At 40.0% G+C, this 20351-nt stretch overlaps 2 protein-coding genes across 11 annotated transcripts in view; one reads left to right on the top strand and one right to left on the bottom strand.

Annotated features, from left to right (window-relative positions):
• The window catches only part of CFAP97 (cilia and flagella associated protein 97), a 36479-nt gene extending 22401 nt beyond the window's left edge, over positions 1 to 14078 (top strand). For 8 of the 10 annotated variants that reach the window (XM_061992315.1, XM_061992318.1, XM_061992324.1 and 5 more), the window contains 3 exons: positions 4468 to 4727; positions 11419 to 11569; positions 12252 to 14078. In XM_061992315.1, the coding sequence (XP_061848299.1) occupies positions 4468 to 4727; positions 11419 to 11569; positions 12252 to 12376 (536 nt within the window). In that variant the 3' untranslated portion in view covers positions 12377 to 14078. The other 2 variants (XM_061992320.1, XM_061992323.1) reach the window with 2 other exon arrangements.
• A 3198-nt stretch (positions 14079 to 17276) lies between these two features.
• SLC25A4 (solute carrier family 25 member 4) lies at positions 17277 to 20107 on the bottom strand. Its single transcript, XM_061993137.1, has 4 exons — positions 19940 to 20107; positions 19074 to 19560; positions 18385 to 18525; positions 17277 to 18034 (listed from the first exon to the last, which is right to left on the bottom strand). Exons 1-4 carry the CDS (start codon positions 20048 to 20050, stop codon positions 17877 to 17879), a joined length of 897 nt encoding a protein of 298 aa, XP_061849121.1. The 5' UTR covers positions 20051 to 20107; the 3' UTR covers positions 17277 to 17876.
• Between the last annotated feature and the right edge of the window lie 244 nt (positions 20108 to 20351).

Raw genomic sequence — 20351 nt, 5'->3', positions numbered from 1 at the left:
TGTCCTGTGGTATTAGTAATCTTTCAGTAAATGATACAGTATGCATCCCCTTGCTTGCCTCTGTTCTGCCAAACCTCAAACTCTCCTATCTCACAGTTCCTATCAAGGGCTTTGGCTGTCATTTAGAAGAGGTAGATTTCAGTCAGTTACGGTTTGTTTTGAACTGGTGTTTTCATCTTAATATCTAATGTTAAGGAAGAATTTAAAGTAGAACAGCAAACCTCTTTTTAATGTGTTACCTGATCTGGTGCCTTGGTGTATTGCAGCACTGTTGCTGCAAAGAGCTACTTGTGAAATTTCTTCCTTAGGTCATACAGAGGGCTATAAAAAGATCAGTTGAGGAACTGAAGAAAGTAGTGAGGAACTAGAGGATTTTAGATTGATCTTTTCACCCCATCTTCTTGAAGAAAACTTGCTGCTTCACATATTGTATTGGGTCTGAACTTTCAGTGCAAAATTACAGTCTTCAGGTACTGGGTTTTGGCAGTGTTCTGCCCAGGTTTCACTGAATAACTTCAGAACCTTCACGGCTCTCTTAACAATTCTTTTACTTTCTAAATATGTTTATTTTGAGTTGTGATTAATTTGATATTATCACTGTAAACAGTCCCTTAACCTCAAGAGTTGTCAGAAAGCCGTTGGCAGTAGTAAAGTTGGTTCCTACACTAAGTATAAATGATAAATAATAATGAGGCTAAGAATGAACAGCATACTGAAAAAAGTGGACTGGGGTCTCTTTTCTGCCTGCCACCAGTGGGAAAGTCTGTCTTTGTGATGAGGTGAGAAAAGCTGTGAATGAGGCACTGAAAAAAGAAAATAAAGGAAAAAGACTTACGGGAAGCACAAGAAAGAGACTTATAGGAGGCTAAGGAAAGGAGAAATAAAGAATGAAAAAAATCTGTGTTGGGGTGATGTGACTCAAGAAATCTGGAAGGTGAGAGTAAAGTTAGAAAAATTTTGTCGTGCTTTACTCACATATGTAAGAAGTAGTATCCTGTAGAGCAACACATGGAAATGTACACAGATATGTGTTCACATTAACTGCCTGAGAGCTACTGGTAAAATATTGACTGTGTTGGATGCTACAGGGACTCCACACCACTGCCCCATAGGAGATCTGAGTGACAAAGTAACACAGTGCTGCTTGAGCCCTGTGTGTAGCAGTCACTGCAGGGTTCCTTGAATCATTCTTTCCAAAAGCATTTACTGACAAAGCAAGGGGAAAGGAAAAGGTGTTTGTTCCATGTCATTGGTCTCTTCTTATTTGTTTTCACCACAGCTGATAGGGGTTTTCCAGAAAACTGATCGAGTGAAAAGGTAATTACTTTGATGCTTATTTATATTTAAGCATTTTTAATCTGTGTTTACAGGGTATAGTTCATAGCAGCATCATAAATCTACACTGTCCACCAAATAAAGAATTAAAACAATCATGAAAAGACATAAAACCTGTATTCCTATTTTTAAAATGTCCCCATTCAGAGGACATGCCATTGCTTTAAGTGGGATTTGACTAATTCACACCTTTCATAGGAAAAAAAAACCCCACAACTCTTTGGAATTTGCACTGACAGTTACTCAGAAGCTTAAAGGTTTCTTGTAAGAGACTGCATCACCAATGGCATGGGGGCCACAAATCTAGGTCGAGACTTACATTGGACAGCTGTTCTTTACCACAACCTGATTTCTACTCTGGCATATGATGTGCAGTCTGGTTTAGCCTATGAGATGCTGTGCATGTAAGGCTAAAGATAACTTAATCTTCCATAGCTTTGTAATAATACAATTATCAATTATGTAATGTGGTATATAAGAAATCTTCTTCAGATGGTTCTTCAAATTACTTTCTTCTACTGTGTTCTGCAGTGCTGGTTTTACACGTTCCTATGAGGTTATATTTAATTATTTTTTACTGAAAAGTATACTGTAGCTTGATGTTACCTTTTGAAATATGTGACTACTCATTTTCTGTGCATTTCTTTTTGTCCCTTGTAGGTGTATCCAGATGAGTCTCATCCTAGGTTTGTCTCACCAAATGGTGTTGATGACTGTACTAGTATTCCCTTGAGAATAACTTACTAAATTGTAAATGTGCTTTTAAAGACATCTATGCTCTATTAACCCGTTGGTTGGCACACTTGGTCTGCAGTATTTATCTTAGAATGGTAGGGATTGGAAGGGACCTTTAGAGATCATCTAGTCCAACCCCCCTCCAGAAGCAGGTTCACCTAGATCAGATCGCATAGGAATATGTCCAGGCGGGTCTTGAAGACCTCCAAGGAAGGAGACTCCACAACCCCTCTGGGCAGCCTGTGCCACTGCTCCGTCACCCACACAGTGAAATAGTTTTTTCTTAAATATAAGTGGAACTTTTTGTGTTCCAGCTTCATCCCATTACCCCTTGTCCTGTTGCTAGCTACTATAGAAAAAAGGGATGTCCCAACCTCCTGACACTCACCCTTTAGATATTTGTAAATGTTAATAAGATCTCCTCTCAGTCTCCTCCAGACTAAACAGCCCTAGTTCCCGCAGCCTTTCCTCATATGAAAGATGTTCCAGTCCCCTGAGTTCTTGCCTGTATTGGTTTGCTTACTGATGGTGCAAGCTTTCTAATTTCCAGAGGGATTTTGAAATTCATGAGCTGATTGGATTTTGCGTTCTGGATACAGTTTCAAAATTTCTCAGACAGTGGCAATATATGCTTGCATCAGTTCTGTGATAGGCTTATTTAAGGTACTGCAAAAAACGATGTAATTTCACTTTGTTTTGAAGTAAGAACATGCTCATCAGTCTTTGAGGTTTTTAAGCTTTTACAGACTGCTGCAGACATCCTTTGCCAAAAAACTGCTGATGTGGAAGTGCATGCTGAGGAAATATTACTGCATGCCTGTTGGTTTTAAAAATAATTTCTTTTTCTTTCTGCTTTTCTCAGAGCTTCTGCTTTGGATGCTTGTTCTGCTTGTGCTTTTGAGGGTTAAGAGTGAGTGGTATCTTCTGGAGGCACTGTGATACTGGAGGAATGTGAGAAATGGCTTGAGTAAAGCTTCCTCATTTGTCTCTCAGTTCCAAATATCTGTTTGATCTAACCTGGTACCCCCTTTCCTGTACCATAGATAATGCGGTAGTTTTATGGGAAAATACCATCACAGCAAAGCTCTTAAAACAGTTGCCAGAAGATCTACAGCAGTTGCCAGAAGATCTACTGCAGAGCTTTAGAAAGTAAAGGCTTAGAAGTAGGTCAATAGCAAAGCTCCAATAGAACTACGATAAACATAGTTGGCTCTGTCTGAGAGTGATGTTTTCCAGTTATTACCTTATCTATGGCCTCAAGTTGTGCCAGGGGAGGTTAGATTAGATATCGGGAAAAATATTTTCCCCCAGAGTGTTGTCAAGCATTGGAACACACTGTCCTGGGAAGTGATTGAGCCACCACCCTTGGAAATATTTTCAAATGCAATTCCTGCACCAACATATGATGTCGGATCACTTCAGGAACAAAAGATCAACAAAATCACTTCAGGAACAGCGTTTTCTGTCTCTGAGTCTTGTCTCTTCAGTTTTCTGTCAGTTTTCTGTCTGAAATGTCATTTCAGTTCTGCCTCTCAGCTGAGACAGATATTTGAGATATCTTTAGAGCAAAGTTTGAATCTCCTCCCATGTGCAAACATCCAAACACTAATTTAAGGTTTACTTTTGGTTCTGTAAGTTACTTCTAGTCCTGATTTCTTTCAGCCGTGTCTTCTGTTGCTCGGAAAACTTTTGATGCTTATATTGGTGCCACAATTGATACCACTTTGATGATTATGTTCAATCTTGCTTTAGTGCTGTATAACACTAGCTCTGTTACTATATGTATGTTAAATTGTCTATGCTGATTGCTGGTACCATAGTAATTACAGTAATTTTGAGGATGGAGGTTTGAGCATGTTGTGTCAATATAGGAGTTGGACAAGCATCCTGGTAAAGGTATAGGTCGGAGGTGATGGGTGTCAAAATGCGGATCAGGAATGCTGACCATGCAGAAGAAATGACTATACAAATAAGGCTGACTTATATTCTGATTTCTAAATAACAGATGTGTTCTACACACATGCATACACAGTGTGTGCATATTGCTGATTCTGTTGTGTTGCTCAACTGTTTGGTGCATCTGTCCACTTCCTCTGGATTACCAGTCATAAAAGGGGAGGAAATGGATTCCTAGTGAGAAGGAAGCAAATGAGTTTTAACTAAGGCTAAAATTAGACTTGATTTTTGTAGTGAAACTTGGTTAAGATCAATGTACTGAGAACAACATCTCTGAAAAATTCTGAAGTGCACAAATCTGGAATTTAGATGAGGAAGTTTGAAATGTACCTTAGTTTTTCAGGTCTGTAAATAAATCCTAATAATAAAATGCAAGATTTGTGGGTTTGTTTTTTTGGTTTTTTTTTAAATCTAAGTATTTTACTTTTTGTCACTTTAAAGCATTTCTGGATTTGGAGAAAAAAGAACCAAAACTAACCATGTATCAGCCACCCAGAAGAATAAGGAAAAATTATTCTTTCACAAATGAAGAAGTAAGAAAGATTGATCGGGAAAACCAAAGGTTGCTAAAAAGACTGACCGGACAGTGTGCCAAACCAAGAAGCAGCACACTGAAGAAGTCCTCTGTACCACCTCCTAAATTGTACCACAGTGCCCTCAACAGGCAAAAGGAGCAGCAAAGAATTGAAAGAGAAAACCTGGTAAGTCTTGAGAACTGATTTGGATGAGTAAATTGAGGACTCTGTCAGATGAACTACTGCTAGATACTTAGAAACTGATAAGGCAGCACTTGGAGCTTTACTGCAGTAAACCTGCAAAGACATTTCCATTAATATACTGTTTGCATAATTATTCACTTGTTTGGAGGGTTGAAGAATTACACTTTCTCAGATGAAAATAGATTTTGCATTATCATTCAGTATCATTCAATTAATCACTCATTATTGTTAACACACTTATAACTTTGGACAGCAGTCTTAACTATTCATCCTGCTTCATGCATCATGATTACTAGTCTGTTGAGCAGGCTTGCAAAAATATAGAGCCATATATATGATTGCATCAAACCCCTTATTGAGATATAGAGGATACAATGTGAATGTCAGTTTTGGGTTTTGGCTTATTTTATAGCTATCAGTGTCTTCCAATATTTGTAGTGCTCTGCTTGTCACAATATTTGAGTGTAATGGCAATTGCAATAACTTTAGTGGAAAACAGAAACTCAGACTTATTTGGAAGGATGTTCACAAATTTTTCAAAACCAAAATTGTATTTTGATTTTAATAAGATCTTTTTAATGTTTCAATTGTAATATATATAATGACATTTTCATATTCTCTAGTTCATATGTGTCTTTGAGAAGGAAGTAAAATGTTGTTAAAATACGTGGAAAATTTGTAGTGGAAATAACTTATTCTTTTTTTTTCTTCTTTGTAAGTGTATATATATAAATATATCCACCTTTTATATAAATAGACAGAGATACATATTCAAGGTGATGAAAATTTAGCTCACCAACTGAGGGAAATCCAATAGGTTTTAGTTCTTCCAGCTTTCAGGTGTCTAGATTGTTAGAACTTCTCCAAGTAGCAAACTTTCTCTTCAGCTTCAATAGGCTACAATTGCCCAAAAGAACACTATACTTCACATGCTGAAGGAGTACTTGCTGTTTTGTTGGGGGTTTTTTTGTTTGTTTTTTTCCTGGGAAAGAAATGTTTATAACTTTGTTGGTTTTAGGTTGGTAGGAGGACTGTCTTCATGTGTTTGGTGGGGTGGGTGTTTTTTATTTATTTAAAATGTTTAAAGCAGGACTTGCTCTTTCACATAAACTTCAATATATATAAGACTGTGTTAACAGAAAACTTTGACTTGTTCCACTAGAACACTGTTGGAGAATTGTCTACTTTTACTATTATCAGAAAGACAGCTTGATTTGTGGTGCAGGTATTTGGCATCAGGGACGATGAAGGGAAAGTAATTCAAATATTAGGAAACTAGTGAGGAATCTGCAGTTTGCTGCTAACTTTGTGAAAGGGTGCAAGGAGGTACAAGGAATATATATTGCTCCCATAGACTCTGCTAGAACGAGCTGTGATGGAATAAAAAGGTTGGTAGTGGTTAACAATTCGTGGAAAAAGCACAAATAGCAAAATAGATAGCAGATAAAATTAATGTTAGAACTTTGTACTTGCTGCTTTTGACTGTGCTTTTGCAAGTGGGACATGCTTTTGATTGTTTTTCTGAGCTACCAGGAGCAGAGTGTGTCTCTTGCCGATAGAGGACGCTGCTGATTCAGAAAACGATCTACCCTGGTGTTCCAAGCTACTCCCAACCCAGGCTTCTCTCCAGTGGAAAAGGATATAACTGATGCGTTACTTTTTTTCCCCGTGTCTGTATATGTGTGTCTGTATGGACATAGTAGTCATTATTTCTACCAGTGTGAGTAAGTTCATAAGCTAGACACTACACACCATTTAAACTTTTAGTTGTTTATTCTGTGATGCAAAAATCCAGCCTGGTATTTATAGGTAAGTATTTGGGGACGTTGAAATACAGACTTTTATGACTACCACATCTTTTTTCAGTCACTTAATCTGAGCTTAGAAGTAATTAATATCTGTAAAATGGTTTTTTTGTTGAGTTTTTCTTCAATCCTTTTAATTAATTCTGAATAGAGTGTAGCTGTTAGGTGACCTTAGTGAGCTAAGCTGCTGTGTTCAACCTAGTTCCTAGGGAACAACCTTTTGAGTTCACACTGGAAGATCTCAACACATCTGGGACAGCAGTTTTTAAACCTTAGATCCAGGAAGCTGAGGATATTGTCCTTTTATGTGGATATTTGGTCTTTCCACACATCCCTGTGCATTCTTCCTACCACATGCTGTTATGACTCACTGCACATAAGACTCCATGTTGTTCATTCTCCTACCTCACAATTCCTGTAAAATGTACCCTAAGCCTCCTAAGAGGCAACTCTAATCCCAGGTCCAGTATGGTCACCCTACCATATAAATAAAAACAAAAAATTCACTTACTGTGTTCCTCTGCAAGGGTTATCTTTCTCTTTTCACTTGCTTGGTTCTCCTAGTAGTCTGTACTGCAGATTTCATTAATGCTTCTCCTCAACACTTGCTATCGTGACTGGCACCTCTACCAGCACAAAGATCCTTCAGTGAAATGGTTTTCCTTCTCTTGCAGTCTTGCAGAGCTGCCTTTGTCTTTCCAGAAAACCTGAACTTCCTTTAGAAAAGCAAATACTGTAGTGCTATAAGTGAAAGTATATTAGTTTCTCTGTGCTTGATTTTGTGGTGCTGATGGATTGTGGCAAATGGGTGGGGAGAAAAGAGCAAAGGCCATCCCCCTGTCTGGCTGCCACCACGTACAAAGAATATAGCTTATCTTGAGCCACAACCTTCAATCCAGTGCTGCACTGCACTTGTTCTTCTGCTGGTGTGATGCCACAATCAGGGAGGTAACTTCTAGGCATGGAAAAGAACAGGAGAGCCAGGGCATTTGTCTATCAACGCTGTGCATGGGCACCTTGTACTTTCCTCTCTCTGCCTTCTCTTTTTCTTGTCTTGAGTCTTGAGAGCATCAGGCCTTGGGTGCCACATACTTATGTGATTGTAGAAAGAATGCCAAGGTTGTTTGGCCTTACTGGTCTTGGTCTGGAGGACTAAGCTGTACAAAGTGCAGTTTTGAAAGAATGTAGTCCTCTGCATCTTCTTAGGAGCTCACAAATACTTGGTTTAGTGGCTCTTTAGAAACACAGGGTTTTATATTTTCAGTTACCGGGTTCAAAGCCATGTATGCCAAGACTAAAGACAAAATGTTGGTAGTTCCTGAGATTACAAAGTGCACTACAAAAAGAAAAACAACCCCAAAAAAGATGTTTTCATGGCCTTGTCATCTGGGGAAGCTATCAGGATGTGAGACTGGCATGCAGGTGTGCCTGACTAAAATATACTGTGATATGGTGCAAATATGCACTTAGCCTACTTTCTTTGTGGTGATACCAGCCACACATAAACTTAATAGCTCTTCAGTTTAAAAGACTTTTATGTAGATTGAAGAACTTTAAGAGTTTTCTGACATCTAGAGTTTGTGTGGTGAGAGCTATTTAATGCAATTAGCAATTGAAGGTAATTATAAATACATTTATTGATAAGAACTGGGAGCTGCCTTTGAATGTACCAATATCTACTTTTCCCCCTCCCCCACCTGGACTCTGCACAGGGTCAGTGTGGTCACTAACATCAGTGACATTAGAGGAGGCATAATATAAATAAATTTGAACAGCTGTCAAGGCACAGTAGTCAAGTGCTTAGGAGTCAAAGGAGGTGAAACTGAAGCCTTCATGTACTTAAAAAGCAAAATAAACAAAAAAGTAAAGTTTTTTTACCTTCTTTCTGAACTCACCTTGAATGCTGCACGTTCAGTGGTTTTTCTCCTTTCTTTTTCAACATAGCTGCAGAAAACTGCATACCATATTTTTCCTTTTTCTGACAGCATTAGAATTAGCTTTAGTGCTCTCCTGATATACCTAAAGTTGAATTAACAGCATTTATCTTGGCACATTATATAGCAGCAGTCTTTTGATACAGTGTTAGATTCCTTTTTTCTCCAGTTGTTGGCTATCTGACATTCCTTTCTGTTAGTGACAATATGTATTTTAATGGCTTTCTAGATACTAATCTGTGTCCAGATGCCTAGATTTATAAAGGATTCTCTTACTCCTAGAAGGTAATCATGTAGGAATACCTTCAATGGGGTTTTTTTGGTCTATTTTATTACTCTGTTTTTATTTTAAACTCAGTATTATAACAAAGTAAAAGAAGATGGGGGAAATAGAATGCTCAGGAGGCTTTTGCCATCAGTGATATGTTATTGTACGTGTACAGGGCTTGAATCAAGAGCTCTGAGGAGCTACAATGCAATTTAGAGCAACTAATTATATTCTTGCTGTTAACGTCTATTACTGATTTATTTTTTACTCCTTAAATCTTATCAGGATCATCTATTTGGTTCTGAACAGATGGATTATGCTATGTGATCTGAAACATTGGTCATTAAGATCAATGATGAAATTTCTATTTACTTTAGTGGTGCAGTATTGAGGCTTCAGAGATATACCACTTGAAAAGAACAAGGGAAGTGGCAGCATTCTCAGTCTGTTTCTCAAAAGGAGAACATAATGGAAGAATTTGTGGATTTATGTGTATAACTGAAAAAGAACATTTGTTCAAGATATTTGTACCATTGTGTAAGGGAGTTCCTTGGTTAAGGACCTCAAGACTGTAGAATGAGCTTAGTTCTTAGGTTTCGTAGGTTGGCACTGCCATTTCAGGGTGGTGACAAGTTCATTTCTGTAGGCAGCAGGCTGTGCTCCAAACAGCAAAATTCATGGCAGCATATAGCATGGAAGTTAACATGCAGCAGAGGGCAAGAGAACCACAGGACTTTATCTCATTCTGTAGGAGAGCTTTTCTTAGAATACTTCTGTGCCACAGAATCTGTCTGCTCTTTTTGTAGCTCTGGGCTGTATTAAGTCAGTGTTAACCTATTCAAAAAGTAAAGTTTTCGTACCGAGAGAGGTCTTGGTTGGTATTTTTCTTTAGGAATGAGGACTTCATGCTTGTCAAAATACAGGCATAAAAGCAAAAGCAGATAATTGTATTTAAACTAGAATAAAGGACTTATATATATATAAATATTTTATGTTCAGAATGAAGCTTAAAATTACTACAGTGTTAAAGTATGCAAATTCTATGAGGCTGTTAGAGTGCATACTCAACTCTCAAAGGGAAGTTACTTCAGTTTACCTGATCCATTTGTGATTGAACTGAATGTGTTGAAAGCATCTTCTTTGAATATTGAAGGCAAATAAGTGATCTCTGCAAGTCTAAATGCATATAGTTGTATTGGGTGATGTGGATGAAGTTGTGAGTGAAACATTGGATGTAACATTTAGAGACAAGTCTACCATTTCATGTTCTGCAACTGGCTTTAGAGAAGAGCTATTTCTAGCTGAAGTCCTTCCTTTGACTTTTGCTTACTTAGGCATTTCCACTTGTCGATGAACTGACTGGCACTTGTGACATATTATGTCTGAGCCAAAATCACTTGTCCTTTCTCTCTCGTGCACTCTGCAGGTTTCCAGTGCTCATGCATAAGCTACTGAGAGTCTGTAGACTTGTGTCACAGCTAGACAATGACAACTGACATCCTGTGGCTACTATATTATTTCCTAAGGCACTAACTGTAATTTTTAACATTCTTCTGACAAACCTAAATTGGCCATTCTGACATTCTTCCTCATGCCCAATCATTTAGGACAAAATGCAGTTTAATAGCTATACAGAGAGATTCTTGACTTCTACCATATAAGTATGCATCTAGGGAATATGTCCTTATTAATGGAGGTGGTTTAGTAGTTTGCAAATTTGTGTAATTAGGGTTTGCTTTGTGTCTCATTGATAGGATGAATGTCATGACTCTGAATAGCAATGGCTGTGTCATTGCCAAATGTTTGTAAAGCATCAAATGAATTGAAATTAGTTACTGGAGGGAATGTATAGATCTATGCCAGACAAGCACTGGAGGCAAAATATATTAAAAAGTGAAGTTGTTTAATTGGAAGTTATATATATTTGAGTAATTTCAAATTTGTCATACTGGGAGATTCTTTTTTTAGATTATGTAATTTCCTGTTTCAAGTAGTAATAGTAGCCATGCAGAATGAGAAACTGTTCTTACAAATACTATGTAAATAGCTGTTCTAATGTAACAATTGCCAGGGTTAATTTCAACAAGAAGAAATTATGATGATATTTTCAACTAGAATCTCTTAAAACTATATTATGGATAAAAACAAATAGTGCCTTGTGGATGTTTGTACTTTCCTTTTGACATTACTTTCACAGAATTGAAGTCAGTAATTCTCTCTAGGGATCCTGTAAAGCAACATAAAATGGTTTAAGTATGTTTGCAAAACAAAGATTTTTTTTTTTTAAAGGCAACTTCTCATCCCTCTGGAAATTTGGGAGAGAGGAGTAACCAAAGACAGGATTAGAAAAGTGCAGCTCATCTTCTTACCACCTTTACTATCACCAAACAGATGTGGTGTTTGGTGTTATCATAAAGTACAGATGTACTCAGCATAGAACTGATCATATGTAAGGAATAGTTAGTGTTGTACGATGACACAAACAGTGATAATTGAGTGTGAGCAGGATAGCCTATGCTGGTCAGCAATGGAGGAGTTCACCTTGTGCAGTGCTAAAAAATTGGGTGGTTTTTGTGGTTCAGACAAAACAAAAGTGACGCATGTTTGTTCTGTAGCTTCTTGTTCATTCCTTCTCTTTCTTGATGCTATTTTGCTTTGGTATTAAGGCTTTTCTGAAAAGATTAGAATCAGTGAAACCAACACCTGGTATGAGGCGTTCTGAACAACTGATGGACTATCAGCGCCAGATGAGTTATCTAAGTTCCTCACCATCTGTAAGAAGAGGAAAATCTGCCTTCAGTCAGCTTAGTCCTACAAGTAAGTACTTTGAAGTTGCAGATACTTGCATTTCTTTCAATGTGTTTAGAATTCAGAATTGTGAAGCACTTACTGCAAAGAATAGCAAATAAGTTCCTTTCTCTGTCCTCCTTAGATTGATCATTCATCACACACAAATCATTCAAGTGATATTTTTTTTCATCATACCAAAATATGATGACTGTGTGGATTGTTTGCTTGCCATCCTAAATTTCCAATATATGATCTTGTTAATAATCTTTTTTCTAAGAAGGTAAAAAAATCCTTGTTGTAAAGAAATTCTCATTTTGCCAATGCCCTTTATTGAGAGAAGGGTTAAAAAAGAACCCCTAACACCACAAAAGCCCAAAAAAACCTTTCAAATTCTCATTCAGAATATGTAAGTCTACAGATAGTAGCCTTGTTTCTTTTAGAAATAGTGTGTTTAATATTTGGAAGTAGATTGTGTGTCACCATAGACCCATATGTGTCAAGTTAAAGAACTGCAGCACTATGGCATAGGCTTGAATTCTTTGTCCTGACAAACAACTCGTAACATTTTGGGTTTGTATTCAACTTACTGTGATTTGGTTTGGGGTTTTTTTTTCCTATGGTCATGAGTTTTGCAGTACTAATATGGCAAGAAGTTTTCCTTTGTTCTGAGTGTGGGCATTCTCGTTCTGTTTGGTGTTGTATGTAACAGGCACTTCAAGAGCATCTGGTGTAGCAAGTCCAATGAACCAGAGGAAAGAAGAACCTGTGTTGGATTCAGCCAGTGGGGCATTACAGAGACCTAAACCCACCAGTGCTCGTGCTGCTTGGTTATAAATGTGTTCCACACCTCGCATTCCGAGATGTGCCTCAGACTTCTACTTTTAGTGCTTTAATAAATTCTATGTGCAAAAAGATTTTCTGCATTATTCAGTGATTAAAATGCATTGCATATGATATAATTGCTTATAAGATGGTTTTAAGTGAACAGTTCAGTCAGTGTTTTCTGTGACCGGAAGAACTTATGAAAGAGAAGGAGGTATTTAAACGGACAGATCAAATAGAAATTTCTAGTTATTATTTTATTCTCAAATCATATGTGGAGTTTGTATCCAGAACTGCTGCACTGTAGGGGCAAGATGTAAAGAAAATCTTTAATAATATTTTGAAATACTGCATTAAACTCATAAGCATATGCTGAGTTCCTAGATAGTCCTTGTTTTCATTCTGGCTTTAGGTAAGCCTTCTGAACTTTGTCAGTCACGTTCTTAAGACTGAAAGAATCTTCTTTTTACAGCAGCATGAAGGAGTGAAAAGCAGATTGTGTATTCCTGCATGGCTAACTAGAATATTAAGGCTGCAGAAGGTATTGTTCTCCCACTCTTGCACTCCAGGTATTGAACATTTGTTTTGTACTTGGGCTGTGTCTTTTCTAGATTGAAAAGAATTTAGAAAGTTTTATTGGGACCTTTGTATAGGAAATAAGTATCTGATGCTATTTGAATGGAAGTAAAGACAGGAGTGATTAAAGGTTTCAGATTCACTCCTAACATGAATAAGTTTCAGTTACTTCTCAAGTTAGAGAATACTAAGCAAGGGAAATATTTCACGGCCCTGCTTCTACAGATCCTTGCCCTTCTCAGTGGGGATATAGAAACTTGAGCTGCAGGAAACTTGACCATCTTCAGAGAGATTACTAACCAGGATTAAAAAACAAACAAACAAAATAGACAGTAGAAAACAGAAGATCTTGTTATGCTACTTAACCTGTTTTTTAATGACATGTTTGTTCATTGTTTGTTGTAGTGTCGGATAAGCTTCAATAGGAACATCCATTTACAAGGGGAGCAAAATTTAATGGAATTGGTAGTTGCAAGTAGTAGGTGGTATGCTTTATTTCTATACATAAAGGCAAACTTTCAGTGAGCTTGTTCTGTAGGATTGTAGTCTTACAAAGAGCATAAATTGTGATGCCACTATCCATGGGTATTGCTGGAACCCTGCTTGCTTCCCCAGCTTCTTCCCAGGAGAGATACAGGAAATCTCTTTGTATTATGCATAAAAGAAAAAAAAACTGTATTCAGTAATTCTTAGCCCTATGAAAAGTTTATTCTTCTTTGCTTGTGCTTGCATGAGGGCTTAGGCTTTCAGGTATTCTGCATTGTAACAAACTTTTTACTTGGTCCTGTGTGATAGTTTGGCAGAGCTTCTGCACCTGGTGACCTGCAGATCAAATTTAGCTGTTTGGCAATATTTGAACTTTTAAATTAAAGCAGCATTGTGGCAAACAGATTTTTATTGTGATTATTATTTGTTGATAAGGACCGTAAGGATTTTTTTTGCATAGTGCTGCTGTATTTATTTGTTCTATTGTGTTAATTAAAATGATTCACTATTTAAGGATTTCTGTTCTTAAATGTATCAGGGGCACAGTTTAAATACTCCAGAATGTTCATATGATTCTTTTTCTGTGAAGGAATTCATGAAATGGTTTACTTCTAATCCCTTCATCTTATTTTATTTACCTTTGGTATGAAAGACTGTCAATTTTGTATGTCATTTTTGTAAATCATAAGAAATAAAATATTTAACATGAATTATTTGTCATTGCAGTGGCTTCTTCCATATTTTTATAATTGTCAATAAAGTGCAAAGCACTTTAATTTTTTTAACCCCCTACAGAAGATCTCTTTGAAAGAAAAGTGAAGGCTGCTATGCTTCCTTCTTAAAGGGATCTGCGACACTGAGTTGACACATGATTTCAAGTAGGAATCTCTCTGAAGTGACAGGATTGCCAGTTTGGGTGACAGCACTGGTGTATTGATCTCATTACTATGAGAAATGGACTGTGGTGCTTCTCTCATTTTTGATTTGGAATTATTCCTGCCTCTTTGTGGTCTTCTGTTTCTTCCATGATAGGGTTCTGCTGTGTAGTCATTCTACAATACTGAAGGTCTTAAAGAAGGCCCTAGCTCCAATCAGTAACTATGAGAAGAACAGGGAATGATGATGTATCCCTGTCTGGGATGTGAGGTGCATTTTTGGCAAGCAGACCACCAAATCCTTTAGAATTTGGTATTAATCCAAATGAACCTAAGACTCAAGCTAATTTGGAAGAATCACACAAACCCATTTCTCGTATGGAATGTATAGGCTTTCCCCTGGGCCACAGCCTGTCTTCTGTCAGTTTACTTGCAGTCTTTACTGAAGATCCTGAGGCATCTGCAGTCATCCTGCTACTCAGATGAGGATTTGTCTGATAGTCCTAAATCAAATGTCTGGCTGGATTTATGTGTCTTCTGTGATGTATGTAGACTTTACATTGGACCATATTTGTCCTGATTCTATCTAATGACTTTCAGGATAAACCCCTTTAAAAAGCCTGAGACACTTCCTTCAAACAGGTCATAGTAACATTTTTATCCCGGTGCTTTTCCTTGTTCTTCATGGTCTATAGACAAAAGTAACCTCCTCCTTTTGGGCAGCTCATTGAGTCATCTGGTAGGTGAGATCTTGCATTTTTCCCTGGAGCACAGTCTGTGCATCAGTGTGGTGAAGATGAGGGCAGGGAGGTTACTTACATCAAGCCTTCTGGCTGCACAGTCATGACTGTTGTATGCAGGCAATGATTAATATTTCAACTGTGATACCTCAGCAAGAAAATGGTGAGGGGAGAGAAAGGCTCCTTCTACGTTGAAGTTGTATATCTTATGAGCCAGATACCTTGAACATCAGCTACAATATTTGTAGTGTTTACCTATTCAAAGTCTTATGCGAAGTGGTAGAGGAACCATGTCATTTCCACTTGATGAATGAGAAGCAGTAAGGGCTGCATTTGGGGCCACCTTCCAGGACTGAAATTATGTTGAGGTAATTTTGTTTCAGATACCAGGAGAGATTCTTGTGATAGGGATCCTGTCTTCAGGATGTGTGGTTCTTGGTTGAAAAAGCTGCTTTGTGTCTCCTGGTAAATCTCCTCATGGCCAAAAGGAAGCCAAATTTGGCAGCATTCATCCTTGTAGCTGTCACTTCTAGTTCCAGGACTACCTGTATTATTTACTGTGGAGTCCTGAATGCCACTCTCCGTGATTTTTGTTCCAGGCTCTGATTGTGTATATAAAAATAATAGTTCTCTTCACTGAGAGTCATTATGATTGGAAAAGGCCTTTAACACTAAGTCCAACAACTCACCTCCCAGGGCCAAGCCCATCACTAAACCATATCTGTCAGCACCTCATCTATGTGCCTTTTAAATATCTCCAGCGATGGTGACTTAACCACCTCCATGGGCAGCCCATTCCAATGCTTAACTGCTCTTGGTGAAAAAGTTATTCCTAATCTCCAATCTAAACCTCCCTTGGCACAACTTGAACCTGTTTCCTCATGTATTCTATGTGGTCAGAGCTTGGAACAAGAATGAAAGGTCTTTGTTCTCTCCACACAGTGGGTTTTAGGACTAGAACATGTGAGTGAGAGATTGTGCTGGTTTAAATGGAAAGGGACTTCTCAAGGGGAAGAGAGGTTTGCCACCTGGCCTATGACACTTCTTTCTGTAACATCTTAGGCTGGCTTCTGGCACTCTGTGTTGCCAGCCCAGATGACCCAGTAGCTGGAACTGTGACATGCATGCAAAGGTTGGGGGGGGGGGGGGGGGGAGGGGTGGTTCTGGGTTTTGAACACCTTGGCAAGGCTTTTTCTTTTTTGTATGCTTTTAAAGAACTGATGCCTGTTCCTTTCATCTGTAGGGCAGAAGGTGGAGGGAAGGTCCAATCTCCTGTCATAAATTCACCTCCCCCCACTCTCCAGACTTGCCTGCATTTCATCTCATCCAAAAGATTAGTGTACCTCAGTTCCCTCCTCAGGTAGTCTCATTTCAGAGCTGGGTAGTAGTGGGCTTTTTCCTTTAACAGTGGGATAAATTACCAGGATAGGGCAGGTTTCCTCATGTTCAAGTGTGAGATGGAGGAGAATTATGGTTTTGATACAGGCTCTTGTCTGCAAAGGTGCAAAACGACTGGAGCAGTGATATCAATTGTCTGTGACAATGGAGGTTCATCTGACTGGATTTCAAGTAGCAATGGGAAGACTTTGCAGATAGTCTCTATTTTCCAGCTTTGCACAGCTGAGAGCTGGATGTTAGGTTAAACTTCCAGAAAGGAAATTCAGTTGTGTCCAGGTGAAATGGACCCAACTCACTTTCCCCACTCTGAAGAACAGGCTTTCTCATTAATGTGACCACAACAATGCAGCATCTGAAGTTGAAAAACTCTGTATGAAGTGTGTTCTGATCTCGCTGGTAATTAATAGCTCCAGTTGTTAATAATGTGGTTGAATGTTTAACTCTTAAAATCTCAGTAGCAGAATTCCATTCTAGATTTTCTTTCAAGTAAAATAAGTAGCACTGACTTCACTAGCAAATGAAGACAAAATTCCAAGTTAAGGGTAAAGTAAAATAATTACAAAAGCAGCTAAGCTGATAGAGTAGTTTCTGTAAGACTGCTGGCCACAGTACCCTCAAGCTGAATCCACCTGGTTTTGCTAGTGAATAATCATTCCACCTACCGAAAGCTCTGTTGAACAAGCTTTCAAGAGGCTTAAGGCAGTGCCAGACAAAAACTAGTAGTGTACTGACTAGCACACCACCTTGAAGGCCAGGTACTTGTAAGGTGTTGACTGTACTGAAAACAACAGGAAAAAGTTCATTAATATATTAATTTATTTCATAGTTTCAGTTTTAGTTCAATTGAACATCAGAGCAGACAACTTTTTGCTTTGTGAAAATACAGGGAGTTTTTGAGGTATTTCCATATTCTACAAACTATGTTTGAAAACATAGATTATGGTTTCAACCATACAATTGTATAATTTGTCAGCGAAGAGGCTGCAGTTAGGAATTCAGCCTGGTGCTTTTTCAGACATGCTTTTCACTTAGGACACTTAAGAAATTCAGCTTGTCATGTGATCACACTGATGGGTAGGTAGAGACATCACTTAATACCATAGGTATTTCTGAAGATCTCATACTATTAAGAGTTCACAATATTTGATTTTACACTAGGTATAGACCACCTAAGTCTTGTCTCTACAGAAAATGTATTATCTGAAATTTGAAGTATAATATATACACAAGTTCCAATACAAACATTGGAGGAATTGTCATACAAAATGTAACTGTGATGTAGTAGACATTTTTAATGAATGCATCCTCATCTCAAATAGATATGTTACTCAGATTTTACTGTTTCCCTAGGAAATAATTTGTTGTCCATTACATCACAATACCATATCTTTTAAAAAGTTGATTGAGAACAATTGAACTACATGATGATGTTACATTTTAGACATATTTCTTGATTTCATCATAAAGTACTAGTACAAAAGCTCCGCCCATGCCTCTCAACACATTTGACCAGGCACCTTTGAAGAACGCTTTGGATCCTTCATCTTTAGCTATCTTCTTCCAGCAATCAATTGTGCCCTTGTACATAATATCAGCTGTGGAAACAGACATAAAGGTCAGAAGGCTTGAAGATAGACACCAAGTTTCTCTCATCTTTCATATATTTAAAACACAGAAGTTTTGGCATAGTATAGCCAGGAATTTAAGTAAGAAACCAATTCATGAAAAGTAATTCTCCACGTGGAAACCAAAACAAATCAACTCTCAGCCTCTTAAGTGAATATGACAACCAGCAATGTATTTCCTGTAGCTTTTTTTTTTTTAAGGATTGCAATAAGAAGTACATTAGTTTTCCATAAGGCAAAAAATACCCAGCGTCTCCCACTTTATCTTGATGAAGACATACTTTCTGCTGCCAGAAAACCACAGGAGCACTTATTCTTACCTCCCTTTCGGCCAGACTGCATCATCATCCTACGTCGCACAGTATCAAAAGGATAAGAAACCAGCCCTGCTACTGCCGTGACAGTCTGGGCAATCATCCAGCTCACTACAATATGCACGTTCTTTGGATCAGGCAGCATACCTGTCATCAAGAACAAATGAGCAGTCAATACAGAAGGCTGTGGGAAAGATGGCTGCAGAAAGAACAATCACTCACCGGTACCCCAGAGATCACTCAAGTAAACTCAATCAATCCTTCAACCTCTCCCTTGATCCATTTTTCCCATTAATAAGTGCTAAGAGTGAAATGCATTTCTAGAACTAACAATTTTGATGTAAGCCCTCTTCATGTTCCCCAACCAAAAGATCCCTCCCGTAGAGGCCTCCCAGGTTTGTGTCATGACACATAGTGAGTTGTGACCTACCACCCAAGCCCATCCGTACGTGTGTTAAGAGACAGAGAAAGAAACTGGAAAGCGTCTGAAAAAAACTACAAACCCAAGGCTTGTGCTCAGGGGAGCAAGTTGAGGGAGGGAGGAATGCATTTCATAAACAGCTGGGCATATTCTAGCACTAGCATCCTGAACTGGTGCTGAGTAAAGCCCTGCTTGTCCTCATACCACCGAGTACCCTAGAGTGTCTTTACTGGATGGATCTTCCCTTGCAGTCACTTCCCCATGCAGTTCTTACCCTTGGCCGTGTCATAAACCCCAAAATAGGCTGCTCTGTAGATGATGATGCCCTGGACAGACACACTGAATCCTTGATACAGGCCCTTCAAGCCATCAGACCTGAAGATCTTGACAATGCAGTCGCCCAGCCCAGTGAACTCCCTCTCGCTAGCTCCTTTGCCCACATCAGCTGCCAGCCGGGTCCTGGCAAAATCCAGCGGGTAGACGAAGCAGAGGGAGGTGGCTCCCGCAGCACCTCCAGATGCCAGGTTCCCCGCAAAGTAGCGCCAAAACTGCTTGTGCCTGTCCACGCCCCCCAGGAAGATCTGCTTGTACTTGTCCTTGAAGGCAAAGTTGAGGGCCTGGGTGGGGAAGTACCGGATGACATTGGCTAGGTTGCCTCTCCAGAAGGAGATAATGCCTTGCTCCTTGGGGATGCGGACTATGCAGTCCATGATGCCCTTGTACTGCTTCTCCGCCGTGATCTGCTTGCTGGCATGTTGGACCTGTACGGAGGAAGAGGAGGAGGGACGGGAGGGTAGAGAGAGGGCCGCCGCAGGGGTGACCCCGACGGCACGTCAACCCGTTGAAGGGCAGGGACGGGGCCTGCCCCGGCGCCTGGCTCGGCTCCCGCTGTCCTCAGGCGGTGCTGAAGCGCCCGGAGAGCTCCCGCGTAACCGGACCCGGCCGAGCTCCTTCCCATATTTAGTCACGCCGGCGGGCGGCCGAGGCCCCGGCACCCACCTGCACTGCTGCCCCGCCGAGCTCCCGCCGCCCCGACATCTACCTGTGGCGCGGCCCCGCCGGGCTGCCGCCGCCCCGGTACCCACCTGCGGCGCGGCCCCGCCGGGCTGCCGCCGCCGCCGCCCCCCAGCACCTCCTCACCTGCAACAGCAACTTCACTCTTTCGATGGGGGCGACAGCCGTCTTGGAGATGGCGGCGGCGATCCCACCGGCCAAAAAGTCCTTGAGGAAGCTGAGCGCTTGGTCACCCATGCTGGGAGCCGGTCCGACACCCCCTGCCCGGAGAGAGTCAACGAGCCGCGCACCTCCCCACCCAGCCGCCCCCGCACCCCGCCGGCCAAATGGCCCCGCGCCCCGCGGCGCCCCTCTTATACCCCTCGGCCTCTCGCGATAGGAGGCGGCGTCCCCCCGGGGCGCGGGCATTGGCCGGGGCCCCCGCAGCCCGCCCCCGCCGGGGGGCGCGGGGCAGCGCCGCCATGCTCCCCGGCGCCCGGCCCGCCAGGGACGCTGGGCCCGGGACGTTTAAAGGGCAAATTAAAGTTATCTGGTGGCT

This window comes from Colius striatus, chromosome 3, assembly GCF_028858725.1.
Source record: "Colius striatus isolate bColStr4 chromosome 3, bColStr4.1.hap1, whole genome shotgun sequence".
Taxonomy (NCBI): Eukaryota; Metazoa; Chordata; class Aves; order Coliiformes; family Coliidae; genus Colius; species Colius striatus.
The sequence above is the reverse complement of the archived record's forward strand: the minus strand, read 5'-3'. Positions and strand labels throughout refer to the sequence as shown.

Excerpts from the sequence above, each read along its gene's own strand:
- SLC25A4 (XM_061993137.1), bottom strand. The coding sequence starts at position 20,050 with ATGGGTGACCAAGCGCTCAGCTTCCTCAAGGACTTTTTGGCCGGTGGG. Across the intron at positions 18,526-19,073 it reads GGTTTATGACACGGCCAAGG|GTATGCTGCCTGATCCAAAG; the intron begins GTAAGAACTGCA and ends TCTTGATGACAG. Across the intron at positions 18,035-18,384 it reads GCAGTCTGGCCGAAAGGGAG|CTGATATTATGTACAAGGGC; the intron begins GTAAGAATAAGT and ends CTGTTTCCACAG.